The 23,249-nt window shown below is 39.7% G+C and overlaps 3 protein-coding genes across 6 annotated transcripts; 2 read left to right on the plus strand and 1 right to left on the minus strand.

Moving 5' to 3' along the window:
* Positions 1-1,533: 1,533 nt before the first annotated feature.
* Positions 1,534-2,880, minus strand: foxe3 (forkhead box E3). Its single transcript, XM_040052696.1, has one exon. It carries the CDS (start codon positions 2,878-2,880, stop codon positions 1,630-1,632), a length of 1,251 nt encoding a protein of 416 aa, XP_039908630.1. The 3' UTR covers positions 1,534-1,629.
* A 9,793-nt stretch (positions 2,881-12,673) lies between these two features.
* On the plus strand, positions 12,674-18,422 carry haus8 (HAUS augmin like complex subunit 8). Its single transcript, XM_040052655.1, has 10 exons — positions 12,674-12,806; positions 13,131-13,195; positions 13,810-13,871; positions 14,074-14,191; positions 14,965-15,075; positions 15,154-15,257; positions 15,393-15,551; positions 16,849-16,990; positions 17,628-17,769; positions 17,925-18,422. Exons 1-10 carry the CDS (start codon positions 12,742-12,744, stop codon positions 18,049-18,051), a joined length of 1,095 nt encoding a protein of 364 aa, XP_039908589.1. The 5' UTR covers positions 12,674-12,741; the 3' UTR covers positions 18,052-18,422.
* Positions 18,423-18,526: 104 nt separating this feature from the next.
* On the plus strand, positions 18,527-23,138 carry sac3d1 (SAC3 domain containing 1). Of its 4 annotated transcripts, none has more exons than XM_040052652.1 (4): positions 18,527-18,674; positions 20,279-20,699; positions 21,915-22,197; positions 22,386-23,138. In XM_040052652.1, exons 1-4 carry the CDS (start codon positions 18,649-18,651, stop codon positions 22,865-22,867), a joined length of 1,212 nt encoding a protein of 403 aa, XP_039908586.1. In that variant the 5' UTR covers positions 18,527-18,648; the 3' UTR covers positions 22,868-23,138. The 4 variants fall into 4 exon arrangements, with proteins under 4 accessions (XP_039908586.1, XP_039908584.1, XP_039908585.1 ...); XM_040052650.1 differs by lacking the exon at positions 18,527-18,674 and adding an exon at positions 18,763-18,995; XM_040052651.1 differs by lacking the exon at positions 18,527-18,674 and adding an exon at positions 19,047-19,333.
* Positions 23,139-23,249: the final 111 nt, after the last annotated feature.

Below are 23,249 nucleotides of genomic sequence, written 5' to 3' on the forward strand. Positions count from 1 at the left end.
TAGAATTGTTAGAAATTGTTGGGTTTTATGCTTCAAACGGAACAACCATTACAGTTTATACTTGCAAGTAAGTGCTTTACTCATGGGTATGTTTGCGTTTCCACAAATTTGTCCCAGGTGCCTAAAACGGAATGTTTTTCTTACACCTTTTTTCAATCTGTATTATAAGTCATATATAAGTCATATAACTGTTTACACGATAATTTATCCCAACTATATACCTCAGAGATAAAAATTGTCCCAGCTGTTGTCTGAAACATATTTTGTCTCCAGCAATAACTGCTATGCAAACTTTCTTTATGTCCTTATTTCATTAGATTACCAGGAAATTAATTTCCACAAAATACGGCTCATATGTGGCTCTTTTTTTGTTGTTTTCTTTTCTTGTGTTGTGTTGCTGTTGTTACAATTCACAAGTCTAGAAAATTACATGTAAAAATCCATAAAGAGGAAAAGCCTACAAGATATTAAAGATTATTATAGCAGGGATGCTTAACATAGCATAACAGTAATTAATAATTAATTAACAAATTTAAAAAAGGCTTAATGCAGGTTTTGGGGCATTTATTTATTTATTTTTACAGTTTGAGTGTCTTTGTTAAATCGCCATGCATCTTTGCTAACCTGAATTCCATGTGATTTGTATCAAAGTTCAAGAATGATGGTAAAGATGATTTTATTTTTAGTTTTGAGTCTAGTTTTTTAATTGAACACTTCTCAATAAAAACTCTATTTGTTTTATGTCATTTATTATTGATTATGTCAGTGAAACACATTTAAAATATAATTATTCATTCGTGCATTTGAACACAAAAATGTCGAGTCTACCTGTACCCAACTCAAGACGTCATTTTAAAAGTGTGGATTTTGAATGGTTCATTGGTGATTCGTGGTGATGCAACGATTCATTCCAAAGAACTGACTAAAGTGGTTTAGTTGTGAACTGGTTTAATATTTTCTCACACCAATTTAGGTTAAATCAATGTAAGAAAACTGTGTTCATAGATTTTAGCTTGCACTGACATGGAATCTTTTAAAAATAAATATTACCCATTTTCATAGTTTTAAAGTTTTAAATGGTCAAGGAAAAAGGCTACATTTACTTTACTGTAAAAATCCTTTTTATTTCCTTTTTATATCCTTTGTCGCGTGTAATGCTAACACCCTTCCTTTAATAAAGTCTTTACATCAGCACAATATTTACATAAAAAACAGCAGACGTGAAACAGCAGACGTGAAACAGCAGACGTGAACAGTCTATAAGTAACATGTAAACTTAAAAACAAACGGCAAAATACAGGAAATACGAAAGCAGTGTTTCACAGATTAATACATATTGAGATACACTCATGGAATGTGTCAAACTAAATGGCTTTACACCTTTTCAAATAGGAATGTTTCATAGTGAGGCTCGGTCTTATTGTGTCATGTCCTTTTGAGCTTGGCAAAAATTAAATTCCGAAATTCCAGCGTGAACTAAATCTATCATTTATTGTTATGCTGACTGAATAATATGGATTTATTATTTTTAAGCTGTTCTTCTGATTAATTTGGGGCTTTTTCCTTTAATGGGCAATTTAGGTCTAGAATCCTTCCTGTCTGCACTCAATTAAGTTTTTAGTTTTCATCTTACATATACCGCTCTAATCCTGACGCAAAGTTGGCTTGTCTCATGTAAGTGTTGTTGTAGTTCATGGGGCTGGAGAGGCCCAGTAGCTGCTCCGAGTGCTCGGCGCAGGAGCTCGGGCGCAATGCCGGTAGGGAGAGCCGGTTGCTCGTACAGTACACTTGGGAGCTGCCCGGGGAGAATCCGGACTGGGTCATGGTGGGTAGATTTGGAGGAGAAGCCGGAGAGGAATATGGGTACCCGGTGGTCAGGTTGGATGAAAGGTTCCCGCTGTTTCTGCTCAGCATGTTCGCTGACGGGTTGACAGTCTGAGTCTGGAAGCAAGCAGACGGGTCGGTGCCGGTTACCGAGCAGCTGGAGGTCATAGTGCTCAGATCGCCTCCACCCAGCCCCAGCGCTTGGGAGTTGAGGTCCCCAACTGGGCCGCTCTGCACAACCGTCTGCTGACTGATGATGTTGTCGATGCTGAACATGCGCGGCTGTCCTTGGCTGACTCCAGCAGAGGTCTGGTAATGATGCAGCATGGCTGGGTGTGGGGATGTGGCCGTCAGCTGAGAGCCGTAACCTGACCCTATGCCGGCATACAGGGCGTTTGGATACGAAGGCCTTCCCATTGGCGTTGGCGTAAAAGCGCTGGAGCTCTGCATGTAACCGGGGTATGTGCTAACGTCTGTGCGCTTGAATCTTTTCCTTCTCCTCAAAAAACTTCCGTTGTCAAACATGTCCTCAGCTGCGGGGTCTAACGTCCAGTAATTGCCTTTACCTGGTCTGCCGGGCTCCCGGGGGATCTTCACAAAGCAGTCATTGAGCGTGAGGTTGTGGCGGATTGAGTTCTGCCACTTCTTCGAGTTCTCCCTGTAGAAAGGAAAGCGCTCCATTATGAACTTATAAATGCCCCCTAAGGTGAGTTTCCTCTCCGGGGAGTTAGCAATGGCCATGGCGATGAGAGCGATGTAGCTGTAGGGAGGCTTCCCCCTCTGGACGGGCCTCTTCCTCCTGCGGCTCCCCGAGGGCAGGTGCTCTTCAGTCTGACCCAGAGCGCCTCCGTCCTCCGTGTTGGGACTGTTTCCTCGGGGCTCGGACTTGATCAAAATGCTTTCCTTTGACCGGGCCTGCAGCATCAAAGGCGGCGGAGGCAGTGGCGAGTCCAGGCTCACATTTGGAGACATGACAACAGGACTTGCCTCGGCAGGTGATTGCTCTGCGGTCATGTTGCACATGCCAGAGAAGTAGGAATAATTTGCTAGATTCATAAAAGAACCAATGCAACGATCGCCTTTTTGTCGAAATGATCAGCAGGGGAAAGAATCAACCAGGTGCATGTACAGCCCCTTGCTCTGGCCCCTATCCTGCCCTGGTGTTTGGGGTAGTGTGTGTGTCAGTTCAGGTGAGAGAAAGGCGTTGACAGTTTTATATGACAGGGCAGGAATGACGCCACTGAGTAGCCAGTGACGACTGAGGCAGGAGGACCCACCGAGTACTCACCCAGAAATTGACAATTTTCTAACAGACTGCTGTTTATATAATACAAAGACTTGCATGTAATGCTAAATTTTTAGATTGTAAAAAGTGTTGCATTTTTACATTGTAGGATTTAACATCTTTAATCAGAAGAGGCCCGTATATGGCAGAACCAAACAATAAAATTGCATTTATTTGTCATTCTCACATGGATGTAATGTTTGAGACACTAACAAAAATTTTAGTGGCGATGCATTCTCTGTCTCTCTCTCTCTCTTTCTCCTTGTGTGTCTGTATCTCAGCTGCTCTCTCTGTGCTTTCACTAATGCCTGTGTGTATATCCAGGGCAGAAACAACACTCGGAGAGCTGCTCCATGCTACTCCAAACCCAACAGCCAATCCACCAATTGAAAAATAATAACAAGCCACTGAAAACAAGCAATTGAGCTATCAAAGCTTTTGGGCAAGAAAAGTAAATATCCCTTCATTTCATTTTCATTTTTGGAGAGTGATAATCAAACACTCCCCGTGGTGTAGAGGAGAGGTGTTATCTTATGGATTTTGAAGTAAAAACAGGGTTGTGCACACAGTTGGTATGCAGACAACACTCTTTGAAGACCAGAACTTGAAAGTGCTTTTAATTGATCATTCAGGCAAAAGAGAAGGCTGAAGTTAATTGCACAGGTAAAACGCACAGAGATGAACTACCAGTGTTTAAAATGTGGGTTAAGGTGTTGAAGCGAGCTGAAGGGAAGCTTAATAATGTCAATGACATCCAAGCAACAAATTAAAGGAAAACCCAGGATAGAAGTGGGTGGAATCCCTGGAAGAGTTCATAAGTAAATATTACGTGAGCAGTGTTATAAGTCATGCAATCACCAAAAATCTAATTCAACAAGGTTACATTTTTTGGTAGAAGGGTCAAATCTATGACAAACTAAACTGGGAGCATGCATTTGCCAGACACCATATTGGAATATTTTTTGTTGTTTTTCCTTTTAGTTGATCTCCCAAATATTACTGTGCAAATACGTGGTAAATCATTGACAACTAGGTAGAACAGATCCATGGAGACAGAGCGATGATGTTCAAAAGAAGAAAGACGAGATGGCTCGTTTTCCTTCCAACATGAGTAACACAAATAAAAAAGTTTTGACAACAGCCAGACCAAAGCTATTAATCATCGCTGCCCACTCTTCTCCCAGATGCCTTTTCCCCCCGATCACCCTCTCTCTGCCAGCACACAGGAGCTGCCACCCCTTCCCACAGATGACTGGACCCCTCCCCACCCAGCCACAGCTCAGACAACACTAAGCCCAGCTAGCTACTCACAGCCAGTGGCTAACAGCTTCAGACAGGCGTGGGAGCGGGGATGTATCCAAGCAGGATCTGCCCCCAGAGCTGTCAGGTCAGGCAGGACAAACAGGGGCTCAGGCCAGGAAACGAGGCCTTCTGCCTCGGGGCCTGCGGCCTCTTGCTAATCCCCACCCTGACCACCTCATTACCCTGTCAGAGCCTTCACACCTCTCTGTACCTCAACACTATCAGTACATTAGTCATGTTGTACGGCCAGTCTGCGTGCTTGTTTCTCTGTCACACCGTACTTTTACTTACTTTATTATGTTGTGGCTAGTCAAGAAAAAGCCCGCTACAGTAAAACATTTTAAATGAAGTCTGTGGATGTGGGAGAATTAATCTAAAATGTAGAACAAGAGAAGTTACCAGCACCCAAAAAGTGGAAGTTTCATCTTAGAGTACAAAAACCCTGCTTAATTCTAAATAACTGCAAGAATAGTGACTAAAACTAACTCCAACTCTTAGCTGCAATCCAGTTGTTTAATATGTTTAATAGCTCCATTAGAACATTTTTCATCAAATTAAACTTTCATACATTTGCTATTTTTTATATTTAACTGTATATTAGACTGTAGTCAGTCAGTTGGAGTAACTTCACTGGTGGGAAATATTTGTTTGTTTTTTCGTTAAAAAAAAACCCGACTTCCTTAAACCCCTCTGAACCTATATGCTGTATTCTAAAGCGAGATGAATCATGTATCATATCGATAGGATTTTAACTGGAAACGACTTGGTAAGTGACAAATTATTTTAACGTAGAATCCCCCAAATTCACTAGTAAACAGAAGTCACAGACTTTCTCTAACATACAGAGCAGAGCATATATTTATAAGAGCATGAAGACAAAATATGAACAGGTAACTTTTTTCACCAACATCAGACACACAGTTAAACGTCGCAGCCACTGTGCTTTAAAGGGTAAACATGAACTAATTAGACCGCCATTCACTGGACACTTTTTTAGTTCCACCCGTTCCACTGCGCATTAACCTAAATATATAATCAGCCACTCACATCACAACTTAATGCATTTAGACATGGTCAAGTCAACATGCTGAAGTTCAAACTGAGCATCAGAATAGAGAAGAAAGTTGATTTAAGTGACTTTGAATGTGATATGGTTATTAGTACCACATGTACTGGTCAGAATATTTCAAACTGCTAGTCTGCTGGGATTTTCCCACAAAATCATATTTAGGGGTTACAGAGAATGGTCTGAAAAGGAGAAAAATATCAACTCAGAGCTGATAGGAAAGCAACAGTAACTCAACTAACCACTTGTTACAACCAAGGTGTGCAGAATAGCATCTCTGATACAGTCCTCACAGATTCGCCAGAATTGGACAATAGAAGATTGAAAAGCATTGTCTTGTCTGACGAGTCATGATTTCTGCTGCCACATTCAAATGGTACAGTCAGAATTTGGTATAAACAACATGAAAACGTGGATCCTTCCTGCCTTTAATTAACAGCTCAGGCTTCTGCTGGTGGTGTAATCATGTGGGGGAGATTTTTTCATACACTTCGGGTTGCTTAGTACTGACTGAGCATCATTTAAACACCACAGACTGCTTAAATATGCTTGATAGACATGTCTGCCCCTTTATGACCACAGTGTACCCTGCTTCTGAAGTCTCCTTGCAAGAGGATGACACACTACCACAAAGCTCAAATCACCTCAAACTGGTTTCTTGAAGATTACAATGACTTCACTGTATAGTCATCTACAGTCACCAGATTTTGGTCAAATAGACTTTTGGGATGTGGTGGGATGGATGTGCAGCTCACAAATCTGCATCAGTGGGATGATGCTATCATGTCAGTACTGAATGTTTCCAGCACCTTGTTCAATCTATGCTGCAAATAATGAAGACGCTTATGAAAGCAAAAAGCAGTCCAACAATACTAGCAATGTGCATCTAACAAAGTGTCCTGTGAGTGTAAACTGGATGCTTATTTAAGGGTAATCGAATGAAGGAAAGATGGCTACTTCATCTCAGACAGACAATTTCACATGTCCAGTTTTATTTTGTTCTAAATGTTGATTCCACATTGTGCCGCCACACTGGATATTACATACATCCTATCCACTTCAGCCAGAGTTTGACATTGGGGGAATTTTCTCTCCGGAACTGATCATAAGTTTGCAAGATTTTCTGAACCACTTATGCCACTGGTAGGAAATCATGTAGCACGACTCCTACAGCATGTACTTTTCCAGTTTTGTTTTAATGTTCTTCACAAATTTTAGCAAATCTCAGTTACATTTCCAGTCATATTTCCCAGTTTGCTAAGAGATTCACTGATGGTAGCAAGTTCACAGGTTCTCTTTTCCTTTTCCATGAAATCCTGAGAAGTACAGAGGGTGAGATGGATGGACAAAGTTGCTGAGTAAACACTTGGAATCTATTCATTCGCGCAGTGGCTCCAGGGGATGGGGAGGAGGGGTTCATGAGAAAAAGTGGGGGAATGAATGAGCGAGGGACAGAGGGAAAGAGAGGGAGACACAGAGAGAGAAACACACGGGAGAGCGCAACCTTTTTCTTGCTCAAGCTCATCAAGTACGGGCCAGGGCTCCTGAAAACGCAGGGATTACCAGGGAACAGGGGCTGTACTGGCCAGGGCCGCCTCTGCTCACTCCTGCACTGCACGCTACACTGCCCCGCTAAAGCACAGCGCATGGTTCTCACACACACACACACACACACACACACACACACACACACACACACACACACGCACACACATGTACACACACACACACACACACACACACACACACACAAATCAGTCATGCTTGATGCTTACATATAAGGTAATCATATCTCATTTTCAAAATTTCACATGAACACACACAGATAAAAAAAAAAGAGTGAATATATGCATCATAAATAGCTTTATAATTACTTCACAAGTAGTAATTTAAAAGTAATCATCTCTAATTATTATTATTATAATTTTTACATTTTGGGACGTTAATGCAATAATAAACTGTCTAGAGCAAACCCCAGTTTTCTACTACTGACCTCTGACCATTCAAATGAAGAAACAGACTTTACTTAATACAGAATATACAGTTTATTCTGCAATCGTTCCTTCACCAGCCAACATAAACCTTTGACCCATTGCTATATGATTAAAGATGTGATACTTAACTTACTTCCTGGATAAATACTTGTCTGCCCCCAAGACACCCAGACAATCCCTCAGCCGTAAGACTGAACACCAAGCAGAGGTCAAATCCTGTTAAGGTAAACACAAACAATGAGGAAGTGAGCAACATGTGCATAAAGTGGAAAACATGACCATCTGACAGAGTCTGTTGAAATGCTTCAGGGGATTCTTTTAGCAAGAAGCAAGCGGTGCATAAACAGAAAACTGAAGGTTAAGGAGAAGGGAAAGCAAAATATAACGGCGAAACTTTTAGTGTTGATGTCTAAGCCAAAAAATATCAAAATAACTGACTGTTAACATCATTAAAGGAATAATTTGGCCAATTTAGAAATGCATCCATTAGAAAGATGAGAGGATTAAGTCCACTCTTTCCATTAAATATAAAGTTATAGTAGGAGATGGTTAGCTTAGCATACACAGTGAAAGCAAGCAAACAGCAAGCCTTGGTATATCCTATCTGAAGGATTAAAGAATTCACCTAACATCTTAAGTGCTCTCTAATTTAACATTGCATAGCCTAATATAGGTATTTCCAGACTTTCTACCCATTTGCTATTATAATGGACTAGTTCTTATACAGCACTTTCCACTGGTGCTGTGTGATACTGCAAAAATTGGCATTTATCCGATACCAAGTAAATACAGAGCCCATACTCCCAACACCAATATCGATACTTTTAACCTATAAAGGCAGCTTATGTATGGGAGAGCAGGGTGTTATGAGTTATGAGATGAATATTCATCAATTTGCAAATTCTGAACATATTTGAATGATCACTAAATTATTTGTACTTTCTACTATAATTGATTAATCTGTCAAAACACACCTTACAGCTTCAGCGGGTGTTTGTAAAGCTGGGTTTTTCTGGAGACCTGGAATGTAAATGTTCCTGTCTCTAAAGCACTTTGGGTCAACTTGTGTTGTTTAAATGTGCTACAGGCTATAAATAAAATATAGATGACGGTCAACACAAAAACATTCAAACATTTTTCATACTGGATGTTTAAGTTTTGTTTTTTTTCATTAAAATGTTTTTTTTAAAAACACAATTCAAACTTTTACATACTGAACTTATAAGATGGAAACAAAGTATCACTCTCATTTTGCTAGTATTGATCCAATACCAATACTGGCGCTGGTGTACTATCACTAATGATACTACCCATATTTGGATCCATCTGCCCACATTTACTTTCCACTATAAATCTCATTCACCCAATCGCACTCATTTTATCTAACATTCACACATACACTCAGATCAGGGACAACTTCAGGTTCAGTATCTTGCCCAAGGTAACTTTGACACAAGGACACGATTGATCCAACAACCTTCAAATTGGTAAACGATCCGCTCTACTACCTGAGCCATAGCCACCCTAGTTTAATGACATAAAACACAGAAGTTCTTATATTTAGGGGCTAAAGTAGTCAGAGAAAACAACAAACAGCCTCGTTATAATAAAGTGAAGAGGCAAACACTGCCCTAATACTCCGCTCCTTAGTATGATCAGTCAACAGGAGGAAGCTTGCTGAGTGTAAAGGTCTTGGCTGACTGGTCTGTAGGTGCTTTTCTATAACAAGAGCCGCTGACAGAAGAGCAAACAGAGGAAACCATACGCCCCTCTGTCCTGGAGAGCTGAGGTGGCCAGAAAACAAAGGAAGGAAATTCTTTGTCTGCTGAAAATAGTTTCACATAGATAAATAAAAACATAATAATTAAACCTTGTTTAAAGCATTACATATACCCACAAGCAAACCTTTAAACAGAAGGAAATATAGAGCATGGTGATCTAATTCAGATACTGAACGTTGGAAATACTGTTTGTTGGCTTTACTGTATGAGGTACTGTGTTTTTGAAGCATTCCTGGGAGGCTATGTGGACCAGACTGGCAGACTGGGTGATGAGTAACAGCTCACCACAGAGGGAAGAAAGGCATGGCTGGCTTGTGTCTGTTTACATATTATCAAATGCACACAGATGTTAGGAGTAAATACAAGTGTTTTACTCTTCAAAGCTGTTTCACCTTGCATTATAATCATCCCAAACTGCAGAGCAGAGTATCAGTGAGGTCACAGTGACATAGGTAAATCCTTCATTAGACGTCAGAGTTTCGGAGCAGAGTGAAAAGGCAAGAGAGGTGGGCTCAGAGCGGAGACAAGGACTTTCATTCAGCCCCTCCATGTCTCCTTGTAAAACTATCTTTCAACATGCACTTCTCACTCTTTCAGTGCAAGCCTTCAAGCTTCAAGCTTCAAGCTTTGAATGTCTTATTTTACTCCAGAAAGGAAGCAAAAGGAAGCCACATTTCCAGTAGAACATTAATTTTATTTAATCACAAGTATTACAAACTGACACCAAAAGTGTCAGTGTTTATGTCACCATCATTAACAACACTTCTTGTATATCTCAAAGCAGTCATTGGTGCTGGCATTGCCTGGTGGTGAGAGATGGCCAGCAAGCATGCAAGCACACAGCAGCCATCTTCAGGGCATTATTACTCTGAGAGAGAAGAGAGCCGCGATAAGACCCGGCCTTTACACAGACTGATAATGTAGGGTTAAGGTGTCTCTCTCTCTCTCACACACACACACACACACACACAAACTGTATGCACACACAAATACAGGCATGCACTTGTGTGTGAGATCAGTTTTAGTGCCAAGTCCAAATGGTCAGCCTTCATCGTGAAAAACTCATTAAAACAGAAAGGTCAGAATAAAAGTAGTTTCAAAGGCTGGATGTTTTCCAACACGTATAAATATAAAATATGAAGAAAAAAAAACCTTACTGGAAATGGAAACGCTTTTCTACTCTATTTGAGCACTCAAACGACTTTATATAACATGCTTTGTTCACACAAGCAGATTTTTCTACACTCAAGCGCTTTCTATCATTCACACACAGATGAACGCACTGGAGAGCAACTCTGCCCAAGGATACTTTCGTAGTGGAGCAGCCAGGGATTGAATCACCAACCTTCTGATTAGTAAATGATCTGGTCGACCTCCTGAGCTACAGTCACCTCAAATAAACACGGATAAGAAGAAATAAGAATATAAAGCCAAAAGTACATTCAGTTTTAGATACCCAGTTATTCTTATGTTCCCTCTTGCTGTCTACTTCTAATGGTTTGTGTGCTCATTTCTGTGGAAGGGACTTAAGACAGAAGTAGCTGACCAATGTTTGCCATCCAGTACCACACCCTGTCTCCTCCTATTGTTCTTCCTGTTGTTTAAGACTAGCCTATACAGGTGGGATAAGCATTCATTATGTCTTCTAAGACCAGTGTACACAAACCACCACAAGTAAGATAACTCACTAAGCAGATATTCACATATGGGCTGAAGATACACATGTAGGTACATGCATGAGGTCTGCATGTTCTCCTCTGCATCTGTCTGTGAACAGGTTCCAGCCAGGTCATCTCTGTTCTTCTGACACCCCAAAGAGATTAGCTCCAGACACCTCTTGACCCTCAACAGAAACAAAAACAAAAAACAAATCAAAACGTCTTTACATCAACTGAAATGCAGAACAAATACAGACTTAAATGTAGTTTTAAAAATGATTTTTTTTTTTAATTACTCCTTTATTTATCAAGGTAAAAATCTCACTAAGATTAAAGATCTCGTTTCCAAGAGAGACCTGGCGTCATGGCAGCAAAAGTCAAAAACACATGCACCACATAACTACATAGCAATTAAAATAAATACAATATTCCGTACAAATATGTGAAAAATATACAATAACAGCTTTTAGCTTTTTAGTGAATGAAGTTTACATGAATGTCAAAGAAGTTGAGCTTACACTGACAGTGGATGCAGGCTCTTACACCCATCTAGTGGTTACCAGATCAACTGCAGTCTCTGAAATTACCTGAGGTCAGTAGGAATTCTTTTTTCCAACCATAATTTGACTGGAGATTCTCGGCTTGGTCACAATATGCAGTTAATAACTATAAGAGTTAAGTATCAGTTTTTTTAATTACAGTCATTTTTATATATAGTGGCCATATTAAATTGTAACTGGACAATTGTAATTGAAAAATTAGGGCCAGGCGAGGTCTATTCCTTCATTATTCCATGACAAATTAAGAAACTAAAAGATCTGGAGTTGATCCCAAGTGTTGAACTTGCAATTTGTAGCATTTCATTAGAATTCAGTCAGTGCAAGTGAAGGGGGCCATAATTAACCCCCACATAAATCTATTAGAGAAAGTTGCAAAATCAGCAATCTGGTTCCATCTTAAAAAAAAAAAAGAATACTCGGGAACACCAAAAGGTCAGGAAGATCATGGAAGACAACCAAAGAAGATGATCACAGAATTCTCTCTGTGGTAAAGAAGAAAAAAAAATCTGAACATCTACCCAAGTCAAGAACACTCTCAATGAGGTATGAGTATCATTATCCAGGGTTTACAGCAGAGTGCCATCCACTAGTTACACTTAAGAATGGGAAGGGCAGATTAAACTTTGAGAAAACATCTAGAAGACATCCACAAACAAGCAACAGCTGAAAAGTGCTTCAGTAAAGAGAGAAAACAGTATTTGGTGATATCCATGAATTTTAGGCTGCAAAGGATTTTCAACCAACAACTAAAAACTGTTTTTATACTTAAAATTGTTGAAATTGTCCTTAATTTTGAGCTTCTCAAAATAGGGAATTGTGTATAAAAAGACAGTTAATGCAGTTAAACCCCATAAGGTAAACCTGAAAGTCTGCACTTCAGTCAGAGCTTGACTGCATGATTCAAAATCCACTGTGGTGGTGTACAGAGGCACATTTGCAGAAAATTGTCCCAGTTTGCAAAATCCTAAGGACGTAACTCTATGTGCAAAGACAATTGTTGCTGTTAAAAATGAAGCAAGCTTCAGAATAAGGAGAAGGAACTTAACTAGAGGTTATGGGATATTCTGAAGGAAAAGATTACGTAGCTACAAATCGTTTAGTAAAAAAAACTAATTTAGATAAGCCGTGATAACTGTACTTACTTCAGTACTGTAGGTGCAACAGACATTCCGGTTGCTTTTAAAGGTCGAACGCGGAACAAAAAGAAAGCGTGAGTTCATGTTTCTTCCGGTTTACAGAGTCGGCGGACAGGCGGTTTTCTTCAAAACATTATGGCGTCGAGAAGAGCGACAACAGTTCCAAGTAGTTTTAAAAGCATCCCCACCGACTCTAAAAGGTAGTTTCTATATTTCCCTTTTTCTTTTACACTGCTGTTGTAACATTCTCCGGTGTTTGATTTGTTTTAAATTGTAGCTTATTTTAATGTGCAGAAAACACACTGAAGCTCAGCGGTTTTTCTTTGACGCACTATATATTCTTTTCTTTAGCGACAGACCTAGACGTATTTAGAAATAGTTTATAAGTAGAAATACATTTACAAGAATTTTTTTTGTGTAAAGAAAGCTGAGGATAGCTCGGCTAACATTATAGCGTCTGGCTTAGCATACTTTCTGTTTGTTCCATTTTCGTCCTCATTTCTGTATCCTGTATTTCTTCTCAGTTCAAAAAGCAGTAACCCTGCTAATAAAGCCAACAACGTCGGATCTGTGAAGAAAACTGTCAAATGTAAGTATGCGATACTACTATGGGCTTAATAGATTGTTAATTTTACCTACAGCCGTCAGTGTCAGACATCACTTTAATTTATAGTCCTAAAAACTCCTCAAAGGGTCTTCCACAAGGTATTTGAGCTGATCACTGTCTGTGTGATTTTCCACAAAAGATCTAATAATGCAACTCAATTTGCATGATAGCTGTTAGGTATAAATAAAATAATCATGACACAATTTTTCTTGAACTTGCTGAACTATTTTTCGTTTATAGAGGATTTTAGTGATGTGAGGCTTGCACAGATGTGTTACAGCAGGGGTGGGGAACTCCAGGCCTCAAGGGCCGGTGTCCTGCAGGTTTTAGATAGCACCCTTGGTCAACACACCTGAATCAAATGATTAGTTCATTGCCAGGCCTCTGGAGAACTTCATGACATGTTGAGGACGTAATATAGCCATTTAAATCAGCTGTGTTGGATCAAGGACTCATCTAAAACCTGCAGGACACCGGCAGTTGGGGCCTGGAGTTTCCCCACCCCTGTGTTACAGCAACATTCAGTCTAAATGGTTTTTTTCTTTCTTAAATAAAATCATAAATAATATAATATAAATGTCCTCATTAATCTTTAGCAAGTGGGACTGTTGTTAAGTCTCGATATCTTCAGTCTGCTGAGAAGACATCTCTTTCAAAGGTAATGCTATTTTTATTTCTGTTTTTCTGTAAAATATGTGCTTCACTTGTTCATTAGATTCATCGTTTTACATAGCTTTCAAAGCTAAGATGTTGAGATGTTGTCTTCAGCCTCACATTTATATTTAGCACACGTCTTAATTTCATCTTGAATTTTGCTGTCACATTTTTCATACTGATTGCATCTCTGTAAACATTAACAGAGTAACTCACTGACCAATGAGTCGATCACTGTGCCACGACCATCTTCACCAAAACCCACAGGTGTCAAACCAAAGGCGGGTACTCCGACAAGACGCTCAATGGCCCCATATGCAACATGTAAGTAATCCCTGTGGCCATAGTTGTGACTGTGGGTGCTGATTCAGACATGTATGGTAAGTGTTGTGCGCTGTAATCATATTATCAGCTTTATAAAAAGCTTTTATTTTCATCTGTCAAGACTTAGATGCAGATCAGAGGTATCCAGTTCACTTTAGAGCTCAGTAATTAGGTCCACCTTAGCCAACATGCCAATAAAATCATGCATTATGATAATAGATTTACAAGTAGGCTGCCAAACAACCAAGTCACAACCACTTGAAATATTACAGCTACTGGCAGTTTTTAGTTTTGGACTGCAAAAGATCTTGTATCATGATGTTTACAATACAGCATGCGATCTAGCCTTCTGGAGAGAAATTGGATACACATAAAAATTTAAAAAGAGAGAAGTGAGAAGTGAGAAAATCCCTCACTTTGACTCTTCTAAGATAAAACTTTCCAACTACATTCCATCATTTTGAGACTTGATGGAATGTAGTTTTGTGCCTCTTTTCAGTTCAGCGGCTTTCCGAATCCACTGTTCCTGGATATGGATGTGCTCTGCTTGTATATATTTAAAAAAAAAAAAAAAAAGGGACAATGGAAATTATGTTTTCTGGAAAAATATTATCAACTGACAAATGGATACAGTCAACTATTTAGATTGATTCTAGTTGAATAGTTTTCAGTTAATATCTTTAGTAGTGCAAAAAAGTATCTGAGTAAGCGTCTATGGTCTAAATGATAGCTGTAAATAACACATTCACATTCTCATTTTTCTTCCTTTTTAGCAATGATGTCACGTGAAAATGAAGTATCACTTCTCGGGAAAAGTGTTCTGCAGTCCACATTCTCAGATAATCCCCGCTTTCGACCAGAGTTAGATATTTCGGTTATCAAAGGTAAACAGAATAAAAATGCTGAAATTTTTTTATGGTTTGGACTGTCCTGTAACTTTGTTTTTTGTTCTATCTCCCAAGATCGAACAGTCATTGAAAATGCAGTAGAACCTGAAAGAAATCCAGAGAATGAAAAGATGATGGTTGAGATGGAAACATTTCTTCTGGCCTACCTCACAGCTAAGGTTAGTTGATGTAATAGATCTGATAATAGTTCAGTTAGTGTACAGTAAGATGTTAAGTAAAAACATAGTCATCTATTTTATTATTTTGGTGATTTCTACATTGAGAGATATTATGCTTACAATTTTTTACTTAAGATGGAGAGCAATACAGCAAAACGCAAGGCTGAGGCAGAAACAAAGATTCTGCAAGCAATGGAGGAAGAGCAGTCATTGCATGATGAGGTCAAGGAGAAGAAACGTCAGTACCTCCTTGCAGAAAAGAAACTGCTGGTGAATGAACTGCTGGATTTGCAGGTCTGGAATAATAAATGGTGTTTTCCTTTTTTAACATGCGTTTTAATTAATACTGTTGTGTGTTCTGTTGTGGCACTGCTTACAACACTTGTAAGCAGATGAAGCATGGTTCTCTAAAATCTGCTGGTAGATGTCTGTGTTGATTTTGGACATGAAAAATGCAGTGATCTGGACCTGGATTCTGTGACACTGGCCTTCATTCACTCCTTGTGAATCTCTCACATGTCCTTGAATCAACTTTTCTTGACAATCCTCTCAGGGCTGTGCAGCTTTTCCTACCACATTTTTTTTTTTTCCTATTTGTTGATAAGATAACAAATAGGAAAGATGGGGGAAACCTGCAGTCAGCTGAGACTGAAGAAGTCACTTGGATGAGTGACGAAACGTTTCTCCCACAAAACGCTACGTCCAGATGAACAGAATCAACTTTTGGAGAGGTCCTATTTGTTGACTTCCTATTAATATGCTTTAGTACAGCACTCTGTGAGCATTCAGCCTTTGCTGTCCTCTAGAGGGTGTCGATCATTGTCACCTGAGCTGTGTCCCAATTCAGGGGCTGCATCCTTTGGAGGATCGGGCCTTCGCGGTCTACGTGGGCCAGCTCCTTCAAAGACCGAGAAGTGTGAGGCTGTGAAATGGGACGGTCTAGCCTTCAGATTTGTTTGTATTTGAAAAGAGTAAGAAGAAAAATCTTACAACCAAGTAGCTGCCGTCATTGAATTCTGGGATAGGTTGGGCCACGACGGATACACCCGGCCCATCCTTCAAATTCGGGGAAATGAAGGACTCATTTTTCGGCTGCATTTGGAGCCTTCGAGTTGGGACAGCCTTCATCACCTGGCTGTGAGGTAATCGGCCTTCAAATGCGGCTTCCGAAGGATGCAGCCCCTGAATAGCACTGGACAACTGTCATCGGTTTTCCTCATGTGGCAACTGTAAGCCAAAATTATCAAAATTAAAACAAAAAAGGCTTGAAATATTTCACTTTAAACATACTGAATATAAACTATATTAAACCTTTACTTTTTTGAATTAAGTTACAATTGGTTTTTTTGGGGTTTTTTTTTTTTTTTATGATTCTAGTTTTTGGTGACGCACTAGTATATTTAATGTCCATTTGAATTTTGGGTTAACTAATGCGAAAATACACTTAGGTAGCAAACTTTGGTTCTTTTGTACACTCTTTTGAATGATGCTGGATTCTATTAATGTCTGGTCAAAACATGTTTTTGAAGTGAAAAATGGTGGACACACAAAGCGTATAATTGATTCATGTTCTATAATTATTGTCCCTCAGGTTGCTACACTGACTCCTGTGGCAGAGGCTGTTGGTCAGTTTACAAAGGACTACAAGTCTTTTGCTACAGCTGTTGACACCACCCGACATGAGCTGCCTGTTAAGAATTTCTACATTGATGGAGATAGACGTGAATTTCTAGGTAATTTTTACGTTAAACTCATAAGTACGATTTTAAAAAAACAAACAAAAAAAACCACAAAATTGCACTGATGCAGACTCCATTGAGCCTCCAATAAATGTTTTGATCTACTACTTATGTTGGTGAAATTTAAAAAGCTACATGGAGAAATCCTTTCTATGTCAAACTGTTGACAGGAGGAGGACACACACACACACACACACACACACACACACACACACACACACACACACACACACTAATTTAAAAATATACTTGGGGTGATTTAGCTGTGGTTTAATAACAAAGTGCCCAGCAGGGGGTGCTCTGACTGGAAAAATAATAAAGACTTAAAGAACTGCATTTAAAAATAAATAAAATAAAATTCTTCCATGAATCATGTTTTGCTTGGGCTCTGTTGCTTGAATTTTACAGGATAGTGGTATACTGTAAGGCTATGGTAAGACCCTTGTTTTAAGTCTAATTATATATTTAGAAATATTTTTCAGGCATTTACATGAGTGATTACATGAGCCATTTAAAACTGTACAACCACCATGGGCTTTTGTTACAACAAAAGTCATATGTGGTATGTAGCTTGGAGAAAATTATTGTTTTCTGATCCCTCTTTTTTTAAATTTAAATTGACCCCTTTCAGATAAAGCTGTGGCATCCTTAAAGGAGAGTGAGAAATTGCTGTTGGAGTGCACAGAGGGTGATTATAAGGACAACAGCACATCTCTGGAGTGCCTTCGAGACATAAAAGTAACATCAAAGGACATCAGTCAGCAGCTGTCCGGGTAGGCACATGTATAAAGAATGTTGTGTTTTGCTGTGTTAGGTTATGATTGTTTTGTTCCTTCACAGGTTGTGTAACAGTGTGGGTATGGCAGCTTTATCAAAACCTTTTTAAAAACAATCACTTTTATTTATTTTTCTATTTTTTCCCCTCCAGGGCCTTTAAGGAGCAGCTGGAACTGTCATCACTGGTCTGTCGTCAAAGAATCTATGTGCAGCAGAGCACAGAGGAGGAGCAGCTGGGCAGTTCAAGATCCAGAGAGCTCTACTGCCCCAAACACTGAAGGATCGCATTCAGCATGGGATACACAGAACAAGCACTTTGGATATGCTCCAACTCCACGTTTTATGATTTCTATATATTCACAGGTTTTGTCTGTTTTTGTGTGTACTGTGTAGGTGTACATTTGTGATTTTCTTTGTGTTGTAATGTTGTAAATGTGGACTAATTGCTTTTTTATAGATGTGACCAATAAATACAAGAAAGAATTTAGATTTTGCAGACCATGAAAAATCGCATTGCACTAAGAATCCATAATATCCTAACCAAGGTTGCTGAATACAGGGGAGTTTGAAACTTTGATCAAATAACTCTAACATACCTTGTCACTAAATCAAAAACTTGTGATATCTCAGAAACTGGCAAAATTATTAATTTGATTTGAGTCTAACAACGCGTTTGAATTTTTGTTCGACCCCTTATGTGTGCTTGTTTTATTTTGCAATTTTAACTAAACATCAAAAACTACGTTTTAAAGTCATAAAACATTCGACCTTAAATGAGTCAATCCTCACCCGGATGTGACGTTAATCAAGACAACAATGGTTCATTTCTATTGGTAGTTTGTGGAAAGTGACGACCTTCCCTTTACTGAGAGCCAATGAATCGCAGGAGAAGCCGTCGCATGTGAGTAAAACATTTATTTCACATAAAGTGAGCATTTCTTAAAATTGTATTATAAACCAAATGTCAGTTGTATGTTTTTTGCTTCGAAAAAACAGATGTTTGCGTGGAAATAACGATGTGTTTTTGTTTGGTAGCCAACCCTCCAGACCGCTAGCTAGCCGTCCAAGTTAGACATTAGCATGATGGTCAGCGCTGCAGTAACACCTGTGGCAGATATATATGTATATGCAGTGATTTATCCTCTACACATTGCATGCACGACACCGTATCCTTTGTTGCGTTGTGTTATTCTAACCCTGAATCTGCAAAGGAGCAAGAGAGGTATTTTAAGATTTGGGGCTTCCTGTTTTAGCGGTGGGATGAAAACGTTATATTAAAAAAAGTTGCTTGTTGCATATTTACTTGGATAAAACTCGAATATACACATTATAATACAAACGTTAGCAAAACGTTTATGCTGCAGTTTAAAAATGTTGAATTGGTGCATGTATGAGGATAGTGAGACGGTGGTGGCGTGTGCAGTACAGCGGGCATCAGTACTGAGATTTTCCTTGTTTGCAGTGGTGATGGACAGGCTGACAGATGAGGTCAGGCAGGAGTCTCCATGGACCATGATCTCTGCAGATGATATTGTGTTCTTTAGCGAGAGTATGGTGCAGGTATGCTCTGGCGATGAGAGGAATAAAAGTCAGTAGAAGCTAGACAGAGTACATGTGTGAATAAGAGGGATTAACGCGCAACAGCGAAGTTGTAAGAAGTAGAGGTATTGAAGGTAGGTACGTTTAGATACCTGGGGGCAGCCATCAAAACCAAAAGACAAAAGAACAGAAGAAGAGGGTGCAGGTAGGGTGGAGCAGGAGGATACAAATCTTGGGACACATTTGTGACAGACAGCAGCAAGAGAAAAGGGGAAGACCTATGAGATAGTAGTGAGACCTGATCTGTGGTTTGGAGACAGTGGCACTGACAAAAAGACAGGAGGCTAAGCTGAAAATGCTAGGATTTCCATTGAGAATGACCACAGGATTGCAAAGATAGGGACGGTTCAGGTTGAGCAGTTTGGGGGCAAAGTTAGAAGCAAAGATGAGACCAGAGAAAGCGGTAAGAGCACAAAGAAAATGTATTCAGCTCCAGAGATAGTCCTTGTTCTATTCAGCAGTTATTGTTGAGTTTTGTGGACCAGCTGATGAGCCAGTTCTCCACCTTCTGCAGGGGCTAGCTACAGTGGCTTCTACCTCACAGCAGTTCCCTGGTGTAGAACTACCATCGTCAGCTCCAGTTCAGTTGAAGATCCAGGAACACAATCCCCAAGGATGATATTTATCCATATATCGTCTTTGCTTTCAAAGACTGAGTATAAGCGGTAATGTTAAGATGATGCTGGGAAAGATCATGATTTTAGAGGCAGCACAGAAATGAAGTAGCAGCCTCTGTTGTTTACCGTGGCAGACGGATTCAGGCACAAAGCAGGGCTCATTTAAGTTTGCTTGACAACGAGTAGAGATTACTTGTTGTTGAAAAAGGTAAATATGAGGTAAAAGGTGCTTCTAATACTTGCTTTGCAATATCAATATTAATTACTAATTAAACTGTCAATCAAACAGATCTCACTCACAGAGGAGGGGTGCACCATCAGAAGGACAATGGAGACAAAGGGATAAAGAGCAGTGGCAAGGTGAAGGGAAAGCACAAGTTAGACAGGCGGACGAGGAGGAGCAGAAACCCAGACAGCATGAAGAGGACACGGTGCCAAAGGGCACCTGCCAAACGATGTGCCCCGCTCAGGAGTTACGGGATCGTGAGGCTCAGAACCGACTTCACCATTTTGAAATGTTACCAGGCACAGAGAAAGATCGGCGGCCAAAAGGAGACCCATCGCGTGCCGTTAAGGAGTATTCCAGACCAGCAGCTGGGAAGGACTCAACCAAACCCAGTGACCTCAGACCACCTCCTGTGCTGCTGAAAACTGTTAACTACCTTATTAATGACATTGCAGCCGCCCCAAGCCTGTATCCATGGACTGAGGTACGTAATATTTACACCGATCGTTCAAACTGTTGATTTCCACAAAAGCTTGGGACTTTGTGTAACAGTAAATAAGTCCAACCTTTTTTCAATATTTTAAAACTGGATGATGGCAACAGATTTTAAAAATGTTGGAAAAGGAAAGAAAGGCTGTAAAATGTGTAAAATACTGCATTCACAAGAGTCTTTCTGAAGTAACATTTCTCAGCAAAAATCATTTCATCGTTTATGGTACATAATATCAGGGAATGATTCGTGTTTAATAACTGAATTGGTGACTTAGAAATTAAACGTGTTATTATTTAAAGACAGCTAAAGAATTTAAATTTAGGACCCATTTTATTTATTTTGCAGAAGTGTGTGTTACCACCTTCAAAACAACATGCACGTGCAGAAGCCAGTTCTTTATTTTACCAAGAACCTAACGGTGCTTTGACAAAAAGTGCAGTTGTAAAACTTTAATTTTTTGTTGTTGTCATAATCCCAATTCTTGAACCTTCCTGTCTTAAACTTGCTGTAGGTTATTCTGCTATATAAATTTAAACTGTATTGCAAGTGATTCTTAAAGGGGAATTTATGCTTCAGCTGGAAATCTACAGCGTTGCTACGTTGTAACTAATCGTTGGGTCGACATAGGCTACTTGCTGTGAGTGACTCTTTCAATATGGTCACTTCCCCCTGTGCATTACTATTGCTACAGCTACTTTTTTGCTGCAGTTTTTGAATTTATCAGGGAAAGAATAACAATCGCTTTCTCTTGAACAAATAATCATGACATCGATATAAACACTCACAAATGTCAGCAAATTTCCTGAAGGGAGATTGGTGAAACTATCAGAATGAATGTGAGCAAATGTACAAAGAAGTGGAAAAATTTAAAGATACAAATATATTTGCCCCCGAAAATAACTAACCACAACAAAGAGGCGGGTCACAGCTCGCTGTACAACCCAGGGACATTACAACAAGGTAATTAAAACATAATACACCAGCACAAGCATAAATGCCAGCAACGACATTAGCCACCTACGTAGGTTATGTTATAGCCTCTCTCCAGCAGAAGTCTAAATCAAGCCTTGCAGGGAACGACAAATATTTCACTGTCTGTTCATTTTAAAATATGTGAAAATATCTGATGGAAAAATAGCAAAACAGAATCTATCATCATAGATTAAAGATGACTAATTTGTTGTTTACTTATTTGTTGTCGCGCAGGTTTATACCTTTGTCTTTGACCGTCTTCGTGCTGTGAAGCAGGACATGATCATCCAGAGGATGTCAGGATTGGACTGCGTGGTCATTTTAGAGCGAACCGTTCGTTTCCTCATCTATGCCTCTTATCGTCTTTGTGGGGAGCCGCTGCGGCTCTACGACCCACGTATCAATGATATACACCTGCAGGAATACCTCAGCTGGTTGCTGGATTGCTACATGACCAAAACAGGACCTCATCCCAACCAAGAAGAGTTCCAGTCGCTCAGTTTGCTGTACAACTTGGGTTGGTGACTTTGTTTATCATCTGCTATTTTGGTGTATTTGTATGCATGTTCGAGCTGGAAGTCATGCATGCATTAGTTCAGTGTTGTGCAAACAGATTTTTGATGCAGGGAATGTTTTTAAAAATTAAGGACTCCTCCACGTCCTCCAGAAAGCAATTAATTTTGTATGCTTTATTTTCTCTTACAGGTTCAGCTCGGGCTATGCAGCACACCATGCAACTCCCATTGCGACTGCGCAGCACTCCAAACATCAAACTTGCTCTTTTCATCAACCAAGCTTTCCTTGAGAGAAACCCTGTCCGTTTGCTTCGGTTGGCTCAAAAGCTAAACTTCCTACAGACCTGCGCGCTGCACCGTCACCTGATGACATGTCGTCAAGATCTGCTGCTCATATACAGCCACGGATACAGCAGCCGCAACTGTCGCTTTCCTCTTGACAGACTGGCTAAGCTCTTGTTCTTAGACGCATCACTTACAGCTCAACTGTGCCGGTCATGTGGAGTTGAGGTTAACAAGGACAATCAAGTAGTATTCTCTAAAGCTGCTTTCACGGAGCCGGGACAAGGAACACTGCACTGTAAACTGTATCACAGCATAGCATCTGAGAAACAGAGAGATCTCACTGTTAAGAATATTGTTCAGAGCTGTGTTGAGACAAATAAGAAGTAAACAAGCCATACAAATACCGCTCGGTATTCTTATAAATTAGGAAATTGACTGTTTGTTTGTTTTTTAAGAAATCTGGACTGTCACTGAGCTGATGGCCACGAGTTACATTAAGATGTGAATTACTTTTATATTACTACCAATATTTTGTGTTGATGTTTCCCTTGAGTATTTTTTTACAAGAACTGTACAGAAATTCAAAGGTGTAACTGTTTACTCATTCTTATAAATTCAAATTTTGGAATCATTTCAATAAATTTGGTTACAGTCGAAATACAATGGTGGTCAGAAGTTTACATACATCATGGATTTGATTGTCGTGGTAATTTTGAGCTTTTAATGATTTCTTTCTTTAATGGCTGGAATGACTGTAAAGTGTACGTCT

Source organism: Simochromis diagramma, unplaced genomic scaffold (genome assembly GCF_900408965.1).
Source record: "Simochromis diagramma unplaced genomic scaffold, fSimDia1.1 OVJJ01000419.1, whole genome shotgun sequence".
Lineage (NCBI taxonomy): Eukaryota > Metazoa > Chordata > Actinopteri > Cichliformes > Cichlidae > Simochromis > Simochromis diagramma.

Bases quoted from the DNA above. Each gene is read 5' to 3' on its own strand.
- foxe3 (XM_040052696.1), bottom strand. From the start codon at position 2,880: ATGAATCTAGCAAATTATTCCTACTTCTCTGGCATGTGCAACATGACC.
- haus8 (XM_040052655.1), top strand. From the start codon at position 12,742: ATGGCGTCGAGAAGAGCGACAACAGTTCCAAGTAGTTTTAAAAGCATC. The intron at 13,196-13,809 runs GTAAGTATGCGA...ATTAATCTTTAG, and splicing joins TGTGAAGAAAACTGTCAAAT to CAAGTGGGACTGTTGTTAAG. The intron at 15,258-15,392 runs GTTAGTTGATGT...TTTTTACTTAAG, and splicing joins TGGCCTACCTCACAGCTAAG to ATGGAGAGCAATACAGCAAA.
- sac3d1 (XM_040052650.1), top strand. From the start codon at position 18,928: ATGCACGACACCGTATCCTTTGTTGCGTTGTGTTATTCTAACCCTGAA. The intron at 18,996-20,278 runs GTATTTTAAGAT...TCAATCAAACAG, and splicing joins TCTGCAAAGGAGCAAGAGAG to ATCTCACTCACAGAGGAGGG. The intron at 20,700-21,914 runs GTACGTAATATT...GTTGTCGCGCAG, and splicing joins GCCTGTATCCATGGACTGAG to GTTTATACCTTTGTCTTTGA.